At 42.2% G+C, this 17,471-nt stretch overlaps 1 protein-coding gene and 1 long non-coding RNA gene across 22 annotated transcripts in view; one reads left to right on the top strand and one right to left on the bottom strand.

Annotated features, from left to right (window-relative positions):
* LOC422151 (fibronectin type III domain containing 3A-like) overlaps positions 1-17,471 on the top strand; it is a 37,731-nt gene that overhangs the window by 10,181 nt on the left and 10,079 nt on the right. For 14 of the 21 annotated variants that reach the window (XM_046940935.1, XM_004940558.5, XM_046940929.1 and 11 more), the window contains 11 exons: positions 2,886-3,024; positions 6,554-6,629; positions 7,389-7,465; positions 10,417-10,651; positions 11,587-11,859; positions 13,248-13,303; positions 14,443-14,597; positions 14,862-14,921; positions 15,572-15,710; positions 16,614-16,667; positions 17,333-17,454. In XM_046940935.1, the coding sequence (XP_046796891.1) occupies positions 2,929-3,024; positions 6,554-6,629; positions 7,389-7,465; positions 10,417-10,651; positions 11,587-11,859; positions 13,248-13,303; positions 14,443-14,597; positions 14,862-14,921; positions 15,572-15,710; positions 16,614-16,667; positions 17,333-17,454 (1,343 nt within the window). In that variant the 5' untranslated portion in view covers positions 2,886-2,928. The remainder of the gene's footprint in view (positions 1-2,885; positions 3,025-6,553; positions 6,630-7,388; positions 7,466-10,416; positions 10,652-11,586; positions 11,860-13,247; positions 13,304-14,442; positions 14,598-14,861; positions 14,922-15,571; positions 15,711-16,613; positions 16,668-17,332; positions 17,455-17,471) is intronic. The other 7 variants (XM_015278350.4, XM_420152.8, XM_046940932.1 and 4 more) reach the window with 1 other exon arrangement.
* LOC121110546 lies at positions 2,886-7,434 on the bottom strand. The gene is made up of 2 exons (XR_005859742.2): positions 7,357-7,434; positions 2,886-7,234 (listed from the first exon to the last, which is right to left on the bottom strand). It is a non-coding gene; the product is annotated as an uncharacterized LOC121110546 (long non-coding RNA).

Genomic DNA, 17,471 nt, shown 5'->3' with positions numbered 1-17,471 from the left:
AAACCCAGCATGCGGTGAGCATCTCTTCTATTCATTTCAGTCAACTTTTGTTAATAGCTACAGCCGTAAATAGGAATAGCGTATTTCTTTCTCTTTTGGGCTGAAACCATTTGAGATTTCATTTTCAGAACGTCTCATGGAAGTCAGTGGGGTTTCCCAGATGGACAGTAGAGCTGGTGGCATGAAGCAGGGCTGCTCCATCCTAGAGGTGCTGACTTCAGCTGCACGCGGGTTCAGTCTACGAACACTGTGCTCAGTGGGAGCTCAGAGCTGGAGCAGCTCCAGGATGACTGCAGTGCTGCTGGAGGAGCATCGGGGCTGGGAAGGGGAAGGCCCACATTGCAGCCGTGCAGGCTGTGCGTTTTTCTGTGTCAGGAAGTGAGGTCAGGCCCGGTGCTGTGTGCTGTCATTGTTTTCTGGAAGGCTGGTCATTAAGGTTTTCTGTTTTTCTTAGAAGCCTTTGTAATGTCGGTGGAAAATATTGCCTTTTTTAATATGGTTAGCATGATGAACCGCGTTACGTTGGCGCTGTTGGATCGCTCAGCGCTTCTCAGAGTGCACTTCTAAAATCTGAGCTGATTTCTTGGCTTTAAAAATCCTTACTACCCTATTTTGGCACAGCCAGATGTGGCAAAACCGAACTCATAGGGTCTGGTCACATTGATCGAGTGATTTGAAATCCATATTTCACAGCTGTTGGTAAACTGTCATATAAATGAAGGTCTGAAAAATGTTAGTTGTAGGTGTTAGAACAGGGAAGCTTAACGTGGAAACCAATGTGAGCACTCAGTGTCATAAATGGAGCAGGTTGATCTGACTGTTGTCAAGGATGATTGCGGAGTACTGAGGCAGATTCAGTTCCTGAGGCACGCAGTTGTTATTTTTTACTTGCTTGTGTCCCATGCTGAGATGGCCATGTGAGTGCTTTGCTGGATGCGCGCTCTGCTGTACGTCAGATTTTAGTCTCTTGTTTTAATCAAAATGACAAAATGGTACAGCATTTGTGTGCTCAGCTGAGCTGCTGAGTGTGGATCTGGTGGCTTTTTGGTCAGGGGTTTTCCCCTTCGTGTTAGTTGCTAATTTCTATCGTCGTTGAGGTTCCTGGATGAATGAAATAGAGACCGTGCATGAAGACACGTGTGCTTTACGTATTTATTTATATATATAAAACAATGTATTTTTAATCTGCTCGTGTGTACTGAATTCCTATTATGGAAGCGGTTTCTCTGAAGTCTTAGCTAGAAACCTCTAAAAATAGGAGGGTTGTAGTAGAAGAAACTGCAGCCGTAATTTTAGCCCGTGGACCGGCAGCGTTAGCAGTTATTTTAAGTGAAATAGTTATATACAATCAGATGAGCTGTTTCCTTGGCAGTGGTCATTCACAACCTGGCAAACAGAAGCGAAGGTGATTTTATTCAGGGAATAAATAACATGCTAAGGTGGTTGGGTATATTTAGGGTGAACCTGATACAAATTGGCACTTTGAAGTCCTATGTGGCCCTTGCACCCCTGCAGTCTTCTTTGGTCTCCCAAGATCCCATAGCAGGAGCAGGGCCAGGGGGTGGCTGGTGTGCAGAGCCAGGACTACCATGGGCTGTTCCGTTGTGCTGTATTTTGTGGCTGTGTGATTGTTTCAGTTCTTTTGAGATGCTCTTGCAAACAAGAATGAGTGTGTTTGTGCCGCTCCCAACCTCCTCGTCTGGCAGCAGCAGTGCAGGAGGACCCTGTAATGTTGGCCTTTAGTGCGGGCCCTCTCTGGGCAAGCTGAGCTTAACGTCAGAAGAGATTGAGAGTCCAGTTGTGATGTTTTTCTAAACACTGCTATTTCCATATTGGCTTAGCAGTTGTGCACATAGTCTGGCTTGGTTCGTGCATAGAGTGAGATGGTGTTTTTGCATTGTTTCTGTTTTGCTTTTTCATGTAGTAAATTGGTCTGTCCTAAATGCATTTTGGTCTTCTGTCTGGGTTATGGGAGGTAATGGGAAAGGAGAAGGAAATGGCAGCATTTCCTGTATCCTGTTACCTTGTGCTTTTTATGGACGCTGAATTAACTGTTCATCAAAAATTCATGAAGAGTTGCACTGCGTTTTGCTTTGTTGTAATTATGGATCATTCACGGGAAGCTCACAACTATGCAGTGCTTTTCCAGTTGCAGTTCTCTATGGTACTCATTTAAAGACTCCTATAGAAAGCTCTCTAGTCTGTCTCACACTGCCTTAGGCTTTGTTTTCACCGTACCAACACCAACATTAGTACCAATGTACTAATGGCACATTGCAACTGGGGAGATTGGAGGGTTTTTGATCACCACAGAGGCTGAAATGTGTGTATGTTCTATGAATTATTTGGTGTAAAACTTTATTTACAGTGACTTCAGAAACTTAGAAAACTCCAAATTTTAAGAATAAAGTGCTGCGTGAACATAAATGATGCTGCTGTGTAATCACATCTCTTACGTAGCGATGTCATCCCTTGTGGTATGTCGAGGGGGGTATGTGTGCTATTTTAAAGGATGTATTTTTGGAAGGAGGATATGTATTGCTGATATATAGTACTTGAGAACAGGATAATATCTTGTGCTCCTTGAGAGCACTGTTGGAAAGAACACGGACATCTGAGGTGATGCCCTCTGTGCTGTCTAGCCTGTCCGTTTGCACAAGTTCTTAAATGTGCAATGAGGGCAGAAGGGAATGCTTCATACCAACTTTAGGCTCCAATTAAGGTCAGATTACTTGCAGATCTTTGGGGCAGAGTTGTGGAATGCTGGAGGCACCGCTGTGTTTTTCTTCTCAATTATTGGTACCATGTTTGGCAAACGAAGTAGAGACTTATTTGGGAAAGGGGAGTGGCTGAAACCTAATACTGGTGCTGTCTTTTTGTTTCAGCAGGAGGTTAAAGTGAGCAGTTGTCAATGAATGGTTTTCAGACATGATGGCCGACCAGCCGCCTCCGTTAGAAGCTACGCCTCTATTGAACGAAGTGCCACTTCTACCTCACATGGTTAATGGGGACAGCATCCAACAGGCAAGTCCATCCCTTGTGCTTCCATCCGGGTCCCTGTCACACCGTGCCTGCAGGGCTTGCAGGGAGGCTGGCATTCAGGTGTACTGTAGAAGACAGAACAGATTCAAACAAACTATTTGCTGGCCAACTTTTGTGGTGGCTGAGAGAAGGCTGCAAGGGAAGCAACTGTGCTACTGATTTGCAGTCAGTCCCTCCAAGGAATTGTTCAGGGCTGGGCTGCATGGTGCCTCGAACAATCTGATGCAGTCTCAGGGGGCTGGAAGTGGGTGAACGTGAGGTCCTTTCCATCCTGTTCTGTGACTCTGCAAGTGTGTGGTTCTCAACACTGATACTGTCAGAAGTGCGAATATAAAGAGGAAGAAAATCATTCAGTATTACTTGCAGAGGGAATATGAAAAGATTGCTTTTAATTTGCAGTGTTTTATACACATGTAAGTCTTTAGTATTAAACTAAAAAGAAAATCAAATAGTAAAGGGGAAAATGTGTGGATTTAATACATAATAAAACAAATCAATACAGATTAGAAAGAAGCTGCAGCACTTTAAATTGAGAAACCGGTTGCAGGGAAATGTAGAGGAGAGGAAAGACCTCTGGTTTCCTGATGCTAGGAATCTTCATTAATAATTACAGCACACTAGTGAAACCTGATAGAGCTGAAACTTTAGAATTCTGGGGGATGCAACCCTTCGTAAGCACTTATTATCAGTAGAAATACAGACAACAGTACAAGCTTGCACAGATTGTCACTAAATTTGAAGTAAATTTAGTACTTGGGCAATAAAAGTGAAGTGCCTTCTACTGTAAATGCTGAGGTGTCTTCTCATCGTTGGGACATACATTGCTGAAGGACCACTGAAATCTCACAGACGTCCTGTTGTTTTAACTTGGGATCTTAATTGAAGAAGCTGCAAGCATAACTGGTCCTTGTAGGAAAGAAAAGGGTGTTTGGTTTGTTGACATAACTGAACTGCAGGAATAACAAAAGATAAATCTGAAGGCATTATGTGCCTAGAGTCAAATAATGGCCTTGTTGAAGTGAGGAACAAAGTTGGTATGTAGCTTTCTGGTTGGTATGTAGCTTTACGTATCTGGCAGTAATTAAAATAGGAATTAGGGGATTAATTCAGAAGGGAAAGTTGTATAGAAGTTTCTGGAGGATAACTCTCTTGTGAAATGGTGGGGATGGTATCTGTGAAGACCTTGGTGTATTTGAACGCAGAGCGAATAGATAGGGTACAGCAACACTGTGAGCTGCTGAGGATCTGGGGAGCAGTGTATGCTGGAAGATTTTAAATTAAATCTCTTCTATTTTGTAAACGTTACAGGTGGGAAAGAGGAGAGACCTGCAATATTTCAGTTGTAGGGCACTTCCTTGTAGAAATGATAGGCCTTACTAAAAAAGAAGTGATGAGTAATTGTACTCTGCATTTTTTTCTCTTACTCTGGAGATAAGACGACTGTGTCTTGAAATAAACAAAGCTATGGAATATCTCAGCTCGTTCTGCAGTTCTAGCATTAGCAACATGAAATTTTAGACACTGACCAGCTGTGAGATTATTCAGTAGCTGGTGTTTCTTGTTACATGAGGAAAAGAGATGAGTCTCATTGGAGATCAGCTCTGTCGCTGTGTTTGTGTAGCACATCCTTGTACAGACCAGTGTGTAGAGTATCAGTGTGCAGTGAGTGACCAAAAGGTGACTGTCATTGGAGTCTGGGGAGCCAAGTAGAGGCTGTTTGCGGTCGGGTGGGGTTTAAAAAAGTCGAGTCTTGGAGATGAACGGAAAAATGGCCTTTTAAGAGCAGACTTGAAAGCAGATAGTCTCTGAGCCTTATAACTGGGTTATTTTGGAAATAACGAGTAAGCCTGTCTAGTGAAAATAGGTGTGTCTGTCTTCATGGGGTGAGAATGTCACTTTATGTCACTGTGCCAGCATTTCTCACTGTTTATAAACAGCCGTGCTGCCATCCTGCAGTCACATTACACACGCAGTGCTGCTCCCCTCTGCTGCTCTCACTTGCAGGGAGTAGAAGCTACTGAGCCACAGCTCACTTATGCAAGCTTGCTGTTAAGTAGAGTATTAACTTGGAAGCTTTATTAAGGCAGATGAGTTTTAATCATTTTGCTGCCAGTGCCAGAGAGGATGGGCTAATTATAAAGTATTGCAGAGTGGTTTTGTTTGTAGAAGTAAAATGTGTGCTGTTTGGCAAGTCCTGTCAGTCAGATGCAGCTTCCAACTCATCAGTTCCATTTCACAGAAAGGAACTCAGAAGTTTTCTGGAAGAGTTTCTTGTTCCAAAAAAAAAAAAAAAAAAAAACCCAACAAAAAAAAAAACCCCAAATACTTCAGCAATAGAAAGTGCATAGCAGCAAAATGCTGAGCAGTGCTTTGAAATAGCTCTCAAACTGTGCTGATCCCATTAGTTCCAAAATGGTTGTGTGGGGCACCTGGACGTGTCAGCCTTACTGAGTGCCCTGTGCCGCCTCTTACCAGGCTTAGGCTGACTCCTGAGGAGCACTCAGGCTTCCTGGAAGTTTTCCTTGATGGAAGGTAGATGGAATTGCATTTGCTTCATTAGTTATAGTGAGTCATTCCTCTGAGACATTGCCCTGTGCATTCCTGACATTCCAGCCTCTGTGCTGCTCTGCAGTCCTGTGCTTACACTACTTAGGATCCTTTTCACTCAGTTCAGTTAATCGTTTCCTGAACTTCAGTTAATTGGAACTTCTTCTGAAGATGGGACCTGTTCAAAGGCTCTGAATTTTTAAAGCATCCCTTTCCTGCCTCTGATTTCTCTTGTCCTTGGAGATGAGTTGTGAGCTTAAATACCTGCCTGTGGGGTCCATCCCAGCAGCAGTTCTTCACTGCAGACTTTGTATTTCCTTTGTGCTCTGGCAAATCCCCAGCCTATTATTGTCTGTTTGGTATGTTGTGTAACAGAAACCAACAGAAAACATTGCATCACTTTCTCTACTACTAGAAATGTAGTGGAGTTAAAGCTACACGTTTACTGATGCACGGAAGTGACAGAATTAGTTACAGTTCAGTGTTACAATTTCACTGTTTTGAACAGTGCTGTCTGCCCTGACCTCTTGCTGGAACCGCAGTGAGTATTGCTGTGTGACTTCTCCAGGTGCTGTGCTCATGTCCAGAAGCAGCCTACCTACCCAGAGCAGAATTGTTTCCTGTCCTGTGAACTCACTGGGGTAGGGTCTGTGTTCATTTATGCTTCCACATCCCATGTTACAAGTAAAAAAAAAGATGAATATAGCAGTATGCAGAAGCTGTAGAGTTGGTGTTGACCAGTGTTTAACAAGCTGTTCCTTTGGGTCTTGTTTTACATACACTGCTTAAACGTAACAGGTCTGTGCAAACTTCCTGTTCTGAGCAATGGAGAGTGCTTCTCAGGAATGCTTAAAATTACATGAAGTAAGATACATGCATAGAGGTTAAGTAATCTTTAAAGTAAATAAATAAAAAGCTAACTAACTGCTTTATATTTTGTTTTCCTTTTTTTTTTTTTTAACAGGTTATTCTTGTGCAGGTGAACCCAGGTGAAACATTTACAATTACAACTGAAGATGGACACATTCAGTGTATTCAAGGTAAGGGAAAGACTGGAATACTAAATCAAATAACATAAAGTATCATAAATATCATAAAAATTACTACAGTTTGTTTCTGTTACATCGGATGTGTTTTTATGTGCTCTGCAATGCAATAAACCAGATTTTTTCAGTTTGTACTTAAAGCACAAACAAGACAGTGCTGGAAAACTGGCAGGCTTCCCTGCAGCTCTGCACGCTTTGCTGATAGCTTTTAAGAGGTCAGCATCTCAGCTGCTCTTCTAGTGGTCCTCAAGTATCTATCTTCTCAGATTCACAGCACATGAACTTCTGAGATTTAGTCCTATCTAAACAACTTTAATGGGTGCTGTGTGACCTTGCTGCAATGCAAGGCAGTGGCATTAGCAGTGTGTTAGTACCGAGGGAAGAGTCACTGCCCTCTGTGCGGTTACAAACCACTGTTTGGCTTGTGGGTAGGTGACTGAGCTGCACATCTGCTGCTGGTTCAAAATATCTCCTGTAAGTCAAGTTGAATTTATCAGTGCTTCCATTGCAGGAATGTTTTTCACCATCTCAAATGATGTTATACAAAACATGTCCATTCTGCTTCCATCACATCCAAGGGAGGAATACAGTCCTGCAGCCTGATGTGAAAAATAATATACATTTATTTTTTAAAAAGTAGGTAGGCTGTTTGTCAGCATTACTATAATGCAAATGGTGTTGGCGCTCATCACTTGTGAAAACTGTTGTCCCAGAGCCATACCTGTTGTGAAGTGGCACCTCTTTGCTTCCCAGGTCCAGCCCATGTTCCTATGATGTCACCTAATGGTTCTATGCCGCCTATTTTTGTGCCTCCCGGTTACGTATCTCAGGTAAATGTTGATTTATTCTCGTGTTGAAGTGTGTTTGTGGGTGTGGCTGTTTAACAAGAAAGATATCGATTGTTTTCTCTCTAACAACTGTTAAAAGCATTTCTCATTTTTTCCATTGAACCCACCAAATATTTGTCTGACTTTGTTGCAGGTGCTCTCTCCATCTGTTTGCTTGTTAAAACTTGAGCCAGTTCTCAGGGCTGTTAGTATTTTTTCTTCGATAGTTAGGTGGCCATAAAAGATTCCTTTTGGTGAGACAATGAGTGACTGAATTGGCCGTTGAGTTCCATTAACACCATGCACATCCTGATTTTTCTTCAGCCCTGTTTTCAGGGTGAAAGTAAGTGCTCAGGGCATATCTCTGTGGACTGCAGACCACAAAGTACTGGAGGGCTGATGGGTGTAACGGTGCTTGGCTGTGTTAGAGCAGCCTCTGGGAGCACGGCTGCTGGCAGCAGGTGAACTTGTCTCCACTATGGGTATGAGACTCGAGTTTCTTGTATTGAGGTTATATGGACCACAGGTTGGTACTAACCTCTTTCATCTCTTAGGTCTTTTTTTTTCCCCCAGACTGCATAAGTTATTTCTTTTTAATGTTTTCTCATAAAATTCTTCTATTGTAACATAACTCTGTTCATCTCCCAGCTCTGATCTCCTTAGCTTTCAGCAAAAGACTCCACTGTTATAGCAGGAGTGTAAGCAGGAGTGTTAATGCTGGTGACACGTGCCTAGGAAAACAGCAGGGCTCTGGGCTTCTCTCCTGCCTTAACTTTTCCATTCTCACTGATTTTCCACTCTGCTGTGCTGTTAAGTCATGGCAGATCAGAGCAGTGTGTGGTACTTGGACTCCTATCAGACATACTTGAAGTTCAGTTTGATTTACTTTCGAATTAATGCGTTTTTAAAGGAAAGTAATGAGAAACTTTTTTCCCCCCATGGGCTAGGCTGTGTTTCTTGGTGTCTGGTAATGTTCAGAATCTGGAGGTTTCCAAGTAGGACTGAGAGCCGTGTAGCCACATGTGTAAAAACTCATCAACGTATGAGACTTGAGCTTGCTGTTCTCAGAACTGTCTGAAGGAACCCAGAAGTATTTATGCTGCTTTCTTCCAAAGCGCAATGAAGAGATTCAGCAGTGCATAGTGGAGATGTAGCAGCTTCAAACTGTAAAATGATATGAAAATTTTATTGTAGCATTGTATCCCTTCTGCCAGAACATAGGCTTCTTGTGCTTGCTTGGTTACTGTATGCACAGAGTAAGTGTAACCCACAACCTCTGCTGTGAGCGCTGGCTTGCATGTGTGAATGTGTGTGTTACAGTACTGTGTACAGTCATGTAGGTGAAGTGGGGTGTTCAGATCCGTTGATAAATCAGAAAGCCCCCCACGCTGCTTCCAGAACAAACCACATTCAGTGTAGCACAGACTTTGGTCTTAAGTGACCTCAAATCTTTTTTTTTTTTTTTCTCCTTGGTGAGGTCTGTTAAGAATTCCTGGTAGCACAGCTGGCTCCGAGGTCATTGTGCAGCTGAACTCTGTCATAGCAGTTTGGGACTGGACACGTCCTATTTCCCTTCTGCAGAATACTTCTGCTTCGTTTGCTCTATCTTTTGCTAAGGAGCTTTTCAAAATGTACTTTTGGCATGAGCAGTATTTCAACATCCGTAATGCCTTCTTTGCCAACTAGGAAATGCTGGAGTGATTTCTTACAGCCAAACCAAACATGCTTTAAGAGAGGATCTCGAAGGAACTAACAGGATAAAGAATATGGTCTGCTTTGAGGAAAGTGCTTTTTATAAACGCCTGAAAACATAAGTTGTGTATGTTTTAGTAACAGAGGGCTATGTGGAAGATTTGAACTTATCTAAGAGCAGTTTTTATTTTATATGATTTACTTTACAGATTGCATAAAAAAAGGCTTGCATCTCTGGTTTGTTTGCCAGCCAGCAGCTGGAGTGCCTCCCCACAGCCTCAGCCCAGAGCTGCGCTGGGACCCAACACTGCATCAGTGCTGCAGCACTGAAGGCCCTTCCCACCCACAGATGTGCAGCTCACAGAAGGAAGCAAAAAGCTGCAGACTAATTTTAAACCAATCTAAGAAAAATGCCCCGTTTTCCTACCAAGGCGATTAATTTGGAAGTGTCTGTTTGACCTTAAAATTGAGCATTTTCCTAGTAGTGATTTTTTTTTTCCAATTACATTGGTCATTCCTGATTATTATTTTGTGTGAGGGAGAACAGAAAACAATTCATTTGCTGCCTACCTTTAAACAGGATTTACTACAGTCTAGCTGCTCCACCGCCTTGCCAGTTTAGGACATGCTCACAGTGTGTGTGTGCCTGTCCATACACATGCAGTCTCTTTTCTGTGTGTTGGAGCACCGGCACCTTTTGATCCCAGAGCTGAGCCATGCAGACAGGTTCCCTGTCTGAATTCCCTTAGCCCATGGCAGACATGAACTTTCCTGACGTCTGAGTTGGGTTGGATCACAGCACGAGGCAGCAGAGCTGAATGCAGCGCTGTGTGCTTGCCACAGGCTGTGGACATGTGTGCAGCTGTGCTCTGCGGAGGGCACAGCGTGCAGCAACTTGCACATGGCTCGTGCTGTCAGACTGGATCTGGTCTAAAGCAGGCTGTAGTTGCAGCTACAGTACTGCACCCTGGTCAATCCACACTACTCGGTTTTCTTAAAAAAAAAAAAGTATAAATAATTCATAGACTGTGGATTGCTTAATGCTTTGAGGTGTGAGGCTCAGCTTCTTACATCTGACAGCTTGAAACCCCAGTTCGTTCCAGTAACGCGTGCTGGGTTTCCACTGGGATCCACTTCTGTTTGTATATCCCCGACTGTCAGATTGCTGGGTGCAGACTTAGGCCTGGAGATTCCTTATTAAAGATGCAATGTTTGCAAGCTTGTTTCTGTACTGACTTTCCATTTCTTACATTGCTTGACAGGTGGTGGAAGAAAATGGAGTTCGCAAAGTGGTGGTGTTGCCACACTCGGCTGAATTCCATCCTTCCATGCATCCTCCTCCTCATCCTCCCCCCCACGTGCCCCATTACATGCATCATCACCATGCTCTGCTCCCCCACCCCCCACACCCGGTGTACCCCCCCGTCCCTGGGACAGGAGAGCTGCCGCCGCAGTTCATCCACCAGCATCCACCACCACACGTTTTCCAGGAGCAAGGTGAGCATGCGGGCAGTGCTGAAATACATGAGGAGTCGTCCTGCTCAGCGTGTGGGCTGGGACACCTGAGTTCTGCTGGTAGCTCCTTCTCATGTTTCCTGTGATTCCAGCCTCCCTGAAACCCTGTGCCTGTTTGCGGGTTCCTTACAGTAAACACAGCTGTTTATAGCCCAGCCTATGGCACTCTGCATGTGCAAAGTATCAGTATATAAAGTTGAAACTTCTGTTTGTAAGGATTTATTGCAAAAGCAAAAGCTTTGAAATGTTATGGCGCTGCACGTGTTTTTAAATGGCTCCTTACTTTTGTTGCTGTTGATGCCCCAGTGATTGCTTCTGCCTTCCTCTGAAATTGTGCTCTCAAAAGCTGCTGTGTTTGGCTGCAGCCTTGGCATGCAGCTTTTGAAATTTAATGTTAATACATGGATGTATTTTTTGCTAGACAGAATCCAAGTGGGACTGGAAAGAAAATAAAAAGTAATGACACATGCACCAAAAATCATAGTCATCCATGCTGGAGATTGAAATGCAGGTCTGCTCTATATTTAATAGCTGACTGAAGCAGTATTTCATGGGAGGATCCCTGCTGACCTGAGACAGCCTATAAACTGCTTCTGAAAACTGGCATTTAATGCAGGAAGAAATTAGACCGTGGAAGATGATTCTCCTTCTATCAAGTTTAAATCGTTAATTAAACTATTTCAGATAATGTCTAGCATAAAATAGAAGCACCTCAGCTGCATTTTAAAAAGTTAGCTTGGGTCCTGTGCTTGTTTACACTGCTTTGAAAATATGAATATGTATCAGGGGAAGGAGGGCGACTTTCAGGCTTAATCCCAAGCAACTAACAAGATGGTGGTCTGAATTAAATCAGACAAAAGCAACAACAAATGTGAACTCAGTTTGAGATCAAAAGCAGTGTTTCTTTTGCTTTCTAGAACCTCGTTCTCATGGAAGGACAAACTTTATTCAGCGAGATGAAAGGAGTCTCAAAATGCAAGAGCACCTGAAGAAGAGGCTGAAAGACAGACAAGCGAGCGGTCACACTAACAATAAGCTCAACAGTCCTCCATCTTCACCACATAAAGTTAATAATTCTTCCAGTGCAGCAGTTCAGAACGGAAATGGAAAGGGACAGCAAGGGACAGGAGGGCCGCTAAAGCAGAAGCAGATAGGAAAAACAAAGGGCAGTCCAGATGCAGAAATGGGAGGTAGGTTGCATCAAAAAGGTTAACAGAACACCAACGTGGTACATCTTTGGTAGTTAGGAGCTGCTATGTGTTCACTGCAAAATGGTTTCTGCAGAAAATTGGATTTGTGAATTTTCTCCATCTGTGTGGGGCTGAGTAAAGCCTGATGTAGCTTTTCTGTGTTTGCATTTTTAGCCGTTCATTTATTTATGATCCCATAGAAATACTGGTTGTATCAACCTGGATCATTTGAGGTTTTTCCAAATGAGATGTTTGGGAAGATTTGATTCTAAGCCTCTCATGGCTCTGCCTTTTCTGACCTGGGACTCTGCTTGGTGTTCCAAGTGAGGATGAACTGTTGTACTCACATAAGTGACTTCTGGTGTTGTTCTTTCCTAGTTTTTTGGGTAACCAGGAGTTATGTGAGACTCAAAGAAATAGGATGGTTTGAGCAACTGCCTTCACAGGTTGCTGTTTGATCAGCTGCAGTTTCAGTGCAATACATTATTTTGCTGAAATGAATGTTTGAGCTTTTTAATAGCTCCTGGCTATTTACTTGCATGTACTAAAATACTTTGTGTCAATGTCCTTTGTGCTGGTTTGGAACACTGTCACCAGTGTGCACCTGGTTTCTTATCAAGGTTCTATAAATTAATTGCATCTCTTCAGTGGTGTGTGTGTATCTTAAAGTAAATGATCTTTTTAGGCAGCGAGGGACAGTCCTCATCTGCGTCACTGCTGTACTGAGCTGTACTGAGGTTAGAGAAATAAAACAAATATCTGACTCTGTGCCTGGGGAAGTAAACAGAGGTAGAAGTTCCTATCCAGCTTGTTTCAGGGAGTCAAGAGATACTTGATTAGAGATTTGTCTCAACGCATACTTACTTTCAGAAAAAAAAAAACAAGAAATGTTTGAGAAAAATATCCAGAATTGTTTGATGTGGACAATTTTCAAGACAGGATGCAGTCTGGTACCCATAGGTGTGCCACTATGCAATTCTGATGATCGGGTTTCTTTCAAATTACACCCAGAGCAAGTGATTTACAGTGGACATTCAGGGACCAGCACATACGATAGCAAGATAAGATCTTACTGTCATTTTTTAACACCTTTCGTTGTTAGAGGAATGTTTTTGTGTTATCAAAGAAAACCCACTTCTGCTCAGGTTGGGAAAATATACCCTTTGTGCAGGATGGACTAAAAGGGTTTTTGTAACGCTGTTAGTTTTGGATAGTTCATGTTTCTAACCGTCACGCAGCCAAAACAAACAGGGGAAGCTAACTTTGCACAATAAGTGCTATTGTTAAGCTCTTAATGAAACGCACTCCATCTTGTGGTGGCATTTCTGTAACTGACTGGTTTTTACTCTGGGGGTTTTCTGTAATCTGTTTTGTATTTGAAATTTCAGAATCTGACACGGAATCCAAGAAGTGTGATACTCACCTGAGCATTGGCAAGCCGGTAGTAAGTATTACCTTTAAAATACCATTGTTTTCTGGGCACGTGCTTGGTGTTAAATAACACATCTTTCTCATCGATCTCCTTTTCTATCATGGTAGTGATATTTTGTAGTAGAGAAAATGTATTTTAGTTGCCAGGGTTTATGTCTGGGAAAGGGCAATGGTGATATAGAAACCTGCTTTTACTGAAGCAGTCTGAGTGACTCCACTTCCCAGCCTGTAAGGCAAGGCTGTGCCCGCTGGTGGAGTCGTGGTGTGAGTACACGAGGACCTGAGTGCCTGGAGAGCAGAGAGCCTGCAAATGTAGTGATAACCTGTTAGCTCCTTGCTGTGGCCTTTATTGAGCAAGGAGGATGTAAGGTACTGGGAATGGAAGTTACAGAAACAGCTCATCTGTGAAAATGAAATGAAATTGGAGCAAGTATTTGAGTATTTACAAGACTGCTCAAGATACTGGAATCTGCTAACATGAATTTGAATATCTGAAGGCTAAAACTGCACTGATTTGTGGTCCCAAGCACGTTTAATGAACTCTTCCTTGCACTATCAATACATTAAGCATGGGTTGTATTTTTTCTGCTCTAGTTGACCAGCCATTCCTTTCTACAGTTGTTTTTTTTTCACTGATGCCTCTGACATCTGTACTTACTGTATTGAATTTTGTCAGAGACATTTTGCTTAGACAGAAGATGTTTTGAGTCTTGAGCAGTTAAAATCAGAGCCTCTCGCTGTTGGCCAAGTTGTTGGTTGAATGTTAAGATCAAGTGATGGAGTTGCAATGTGTTTAGAAAGTGAGGTCATCTGACTGTGCCTAAACACAGATCTGGTGCCAGTGCTGAAGATTCCAGATCTGAAATTTTGCTCCAAATGAGTGATGCAAACAGTGCAGGTGAAATACAGAGCGCCTCTTCATACACTGAGATGATGTAATGTGCCTATAAGTAAGGGAAATCCTTTAATGTGATTTTAGAGGTGAAAACAAAATAATGTTAAATTCAAACAATGACTTGATATTTCCACTACAAAGGTAAAGAATTCCTCCCGTGAGGAACTTCAGGGGCAAACTAGCAACACCGTGTTATTGACTAACATACCTTTTATTTCAGAAAGCAAACTTACTTGCATTATTTATGCTTTTAATAGGTTTCTGATATACAAGCAAGATCAGCCGTTCTGTCCTGGAATCTCCCAGTTAGTTCACAGAATGGAGAGAGCCATAGTCATAGTCCAGCAGCATTTACATTTGAAGTAGCAATATCCAACAGTGGTAAAAGTGGAAAATTTAAATCTGTCTATGTGTAAGTTTAGTTTCTTCCTTTAAGCACAATACCGATGTTTAAAACCATTAACCGAGCAGCAATCTCTTTATCAGGAGCTGTTTGTTGACTTGCAGACCTACCTACTTCACGTGCAATAAAGTTTAAGTAATTTCAGTATGACTTACGTGGACAATGGAAAACTTGAAAGTTAAATGTGCGCTACTTGGTTTTGCTTTTCAATAAGCTTTTATCCCTGACAGTATAAGGAAGAGCTGTAACTTTTCTTCTTTTCCCTTTTTGTAGTGGGGAGGAATTAACAATTACCCTTCCTGATCTCAGACCAGCAACCGATTACCATGCCAGGTATGTGGCTGCAACAGAACGCTTAATGCTGTTGTTTATGTGCTAATTATAAAGTCGTTGTGGCTTCATCAGAAGGGTGTGGTCACAGAGAACTTGAGGAATACTGTGCATAAAGCATCACAGCTGTGGACGTTACTGTGGCTGGTTTCCATGCATCTTCTAACTCCCTAAAAATGTCGCCTCGCTGTCTCCAGCACTCTGCTATCTTCTCTCTCCTCCTGTTTCTCCAAAGTATAAACACTGGGTTATCTTCTGGCTGGAGGCATTCAAGGCCAGGCTGGATGTGGCTCTGGGCTGCCTGGTCTGGTGGTTGGCGACCCTGCACATAGCAGGGGGGTTGAAACTGGATGAGCGTTGTGGTCCTTTTCAACCCAGGCTATTCTAGGATTCTATGATTTTAGAGTTCTTTTGGATACTGGTGTTTGTTGTGTGAACATCAGTTACTGAAACCTGAAGTGAGATCATGAAATGAGGTTTTGTTTCTTCATTTCTGAGCAATGCTTTGGAATCAGTGATCTGCAGTAACGAAGGGCTCTGGCCCTGTTGCTGTTATGACAACTTAAAATTAAATGCATTTCTCAAGCTGATAAATCATTCCTTAAATTCTGAGGTGCCAATGTGATAACAGAATTTGTTGTCCTTTTGTTCAGAGTTTCAGCAACCAGCAGTTCCATAAAGGAATCTGTTTCAGAATTAGTGAGTTTCACTACGGAAAGTTGTGAGCCAGATTGTCCAGCTGCACCGAAGCTAATTAATAGAACCAAAAACAGCCTGAGTTTGCAGTGGAAGGTAAGCAGAAAGCAGACTGATGTATTCATACACAGTGTGCTTATGTTAGCTTTGCCTGTGATGTAGTGTTGTTTTAGGTTTTGGCTTTTAAGTTGCTCAGTTAAGGCTGATGGCTGAAATCATCATCACTTCTTCCTGCTTCCTTTGCTGCTTGCTTAGTTCTTGCATGTGGCTTTAGCGGGATGGAGTTGAAAGCAGCACTCTTAAGTATGAACTGTTTGGTGGGAAAGTTCTCTTCTGAAATGGCACTGTAAGAAAGGATATAGAGCACCTATGTTTTTAAGTGGGGTTTCTGGATGGTAGCGTTATAATTGCATAATTCTGGTAGTTACTTGTACCAGCTCACAGTGAATTTCTTTCTCTCGTTTGTACATTACATTTTGGATCTGACTTGAATACATGCTGTATAATCTATGAAGGTTCAGTCACTGTGTTTTATTGTCATTCCGTGTTTTTCTTACAACTTTGTTTACTCCTGTTAAAAATTGTTAATAGATAAATAATATCAGTTAAATTATCTGTGTGATCTGCACTTAGTAAATTCCTAATTTGTATTTCCTAGAAAGCACAATTAATTCAAATATTAATGTAGCAGTTCGGAGAGCCATCAGGAGTGAAGGACTGAATGAGCTGCTGGCTTCTACCCACTCCTCTCTGGCTCTCTTTACAGAGTATGTGTGTCTGTGTCCAGAGCTGCAGGTTATCACAAGTGTTTGTGGAAAAAGAGGGCGTTCTGTGTGCTTATTGCAGACTCCTTTTCAGCTATATGCCAAATATTTCATTTTAAAAGGCAGTTGGAATTTATAAATAGATTTGATGGCTCAAAAATGTTGTCTTAGTGTGCGTAAGATGTAAATGTTCAACTGTTTGATTTTAACTTTTTTCATTGTTCTTTATTTTCAGTCTTCAAATGACAATGGTTCCAAAATAACTAATTTTCTTTTAGAATGGGATGAGGTAAGCCCTTTTCTAGTGGAAAAAGTACCCAACAATGTAATGACCAATTGTACTTTAAGAATACTTTTCTGCTTTGGTTCATCCACTGTTTTCAGTGCAACTGCCTAGGCAGTGTTTAAGCCAGTTAAAGATCTTGAATGCCATTGGTGGTAGTGAAGCACTGGAGCAGACCATCCATTCAAATCCTCTGAGAGCCGTGCTCAATGTCCTCGTGTGGTCCTTGTCAGTCAGAGCAGCATTAATTCCTGGCCTTTGTTTATCAAGTGCTTGGCTTCTCTCTTCGGTAGCTGTCACAGACACTGCTCCAGTCTGAACTTCTTACAGAAATATATCCCGGAGTGGTAAAAACTTCAAATTTCTGGCTTATTTTCAGTTGCAGTGATTTATTACCATTTTGTCACAACTCCAGCACCAAAAGATCATTGTATCTCAATGAGATGTGATTCTGGTACCTGGAGTGCTCAGGATTGCTGTCAGGCATGCTCAGCGTGCTGTGAGTGACTGTAGCTTTCTAATTCTTTAGATTTACTGTTTTTTTTAATCTAGTTTTTATTAAATTAGTGCAGTGAAATTTAGGAAAAGTTAGAGGTGAAGAAAATGACCTTAGCAGGGAGCACATGGTCTCAGTGCAAGAAGTTGCTCAGGTTGTTCTTGCTTTTTTAAAGGGGAAGAACGGACCCTTCAAAGAATGCTACTACGGGCACCTGAAGCAGTATAAGCTCACCAAACTCTCTCCTTCCACAAAATACTCGCTTAGACTAGCTGCTAAAAACGATATTGGAATGAGGTAACAAACACAATTTA

The sequence above is a fragment of the Gallus gallus genome, chromosome 4 (genome assembly GCF_016699485.2).
Source record: "Gallus gallus isolate bGalGal1 chromosome 4, bGalGal1.mat.broiler.GRCg7b, whole genome shotgun sequence".
In the NCBI taxonomy this organism is placed as follows: domain Eukaryota; kingdom Metazoa; phylum Chordata; class Aves; order Galliformes; family Phasianidae; genus Gallus; species Gallus gallus.
This window is presented reverse-complemented; position numbering and strand designations above follow the sequence as displayed.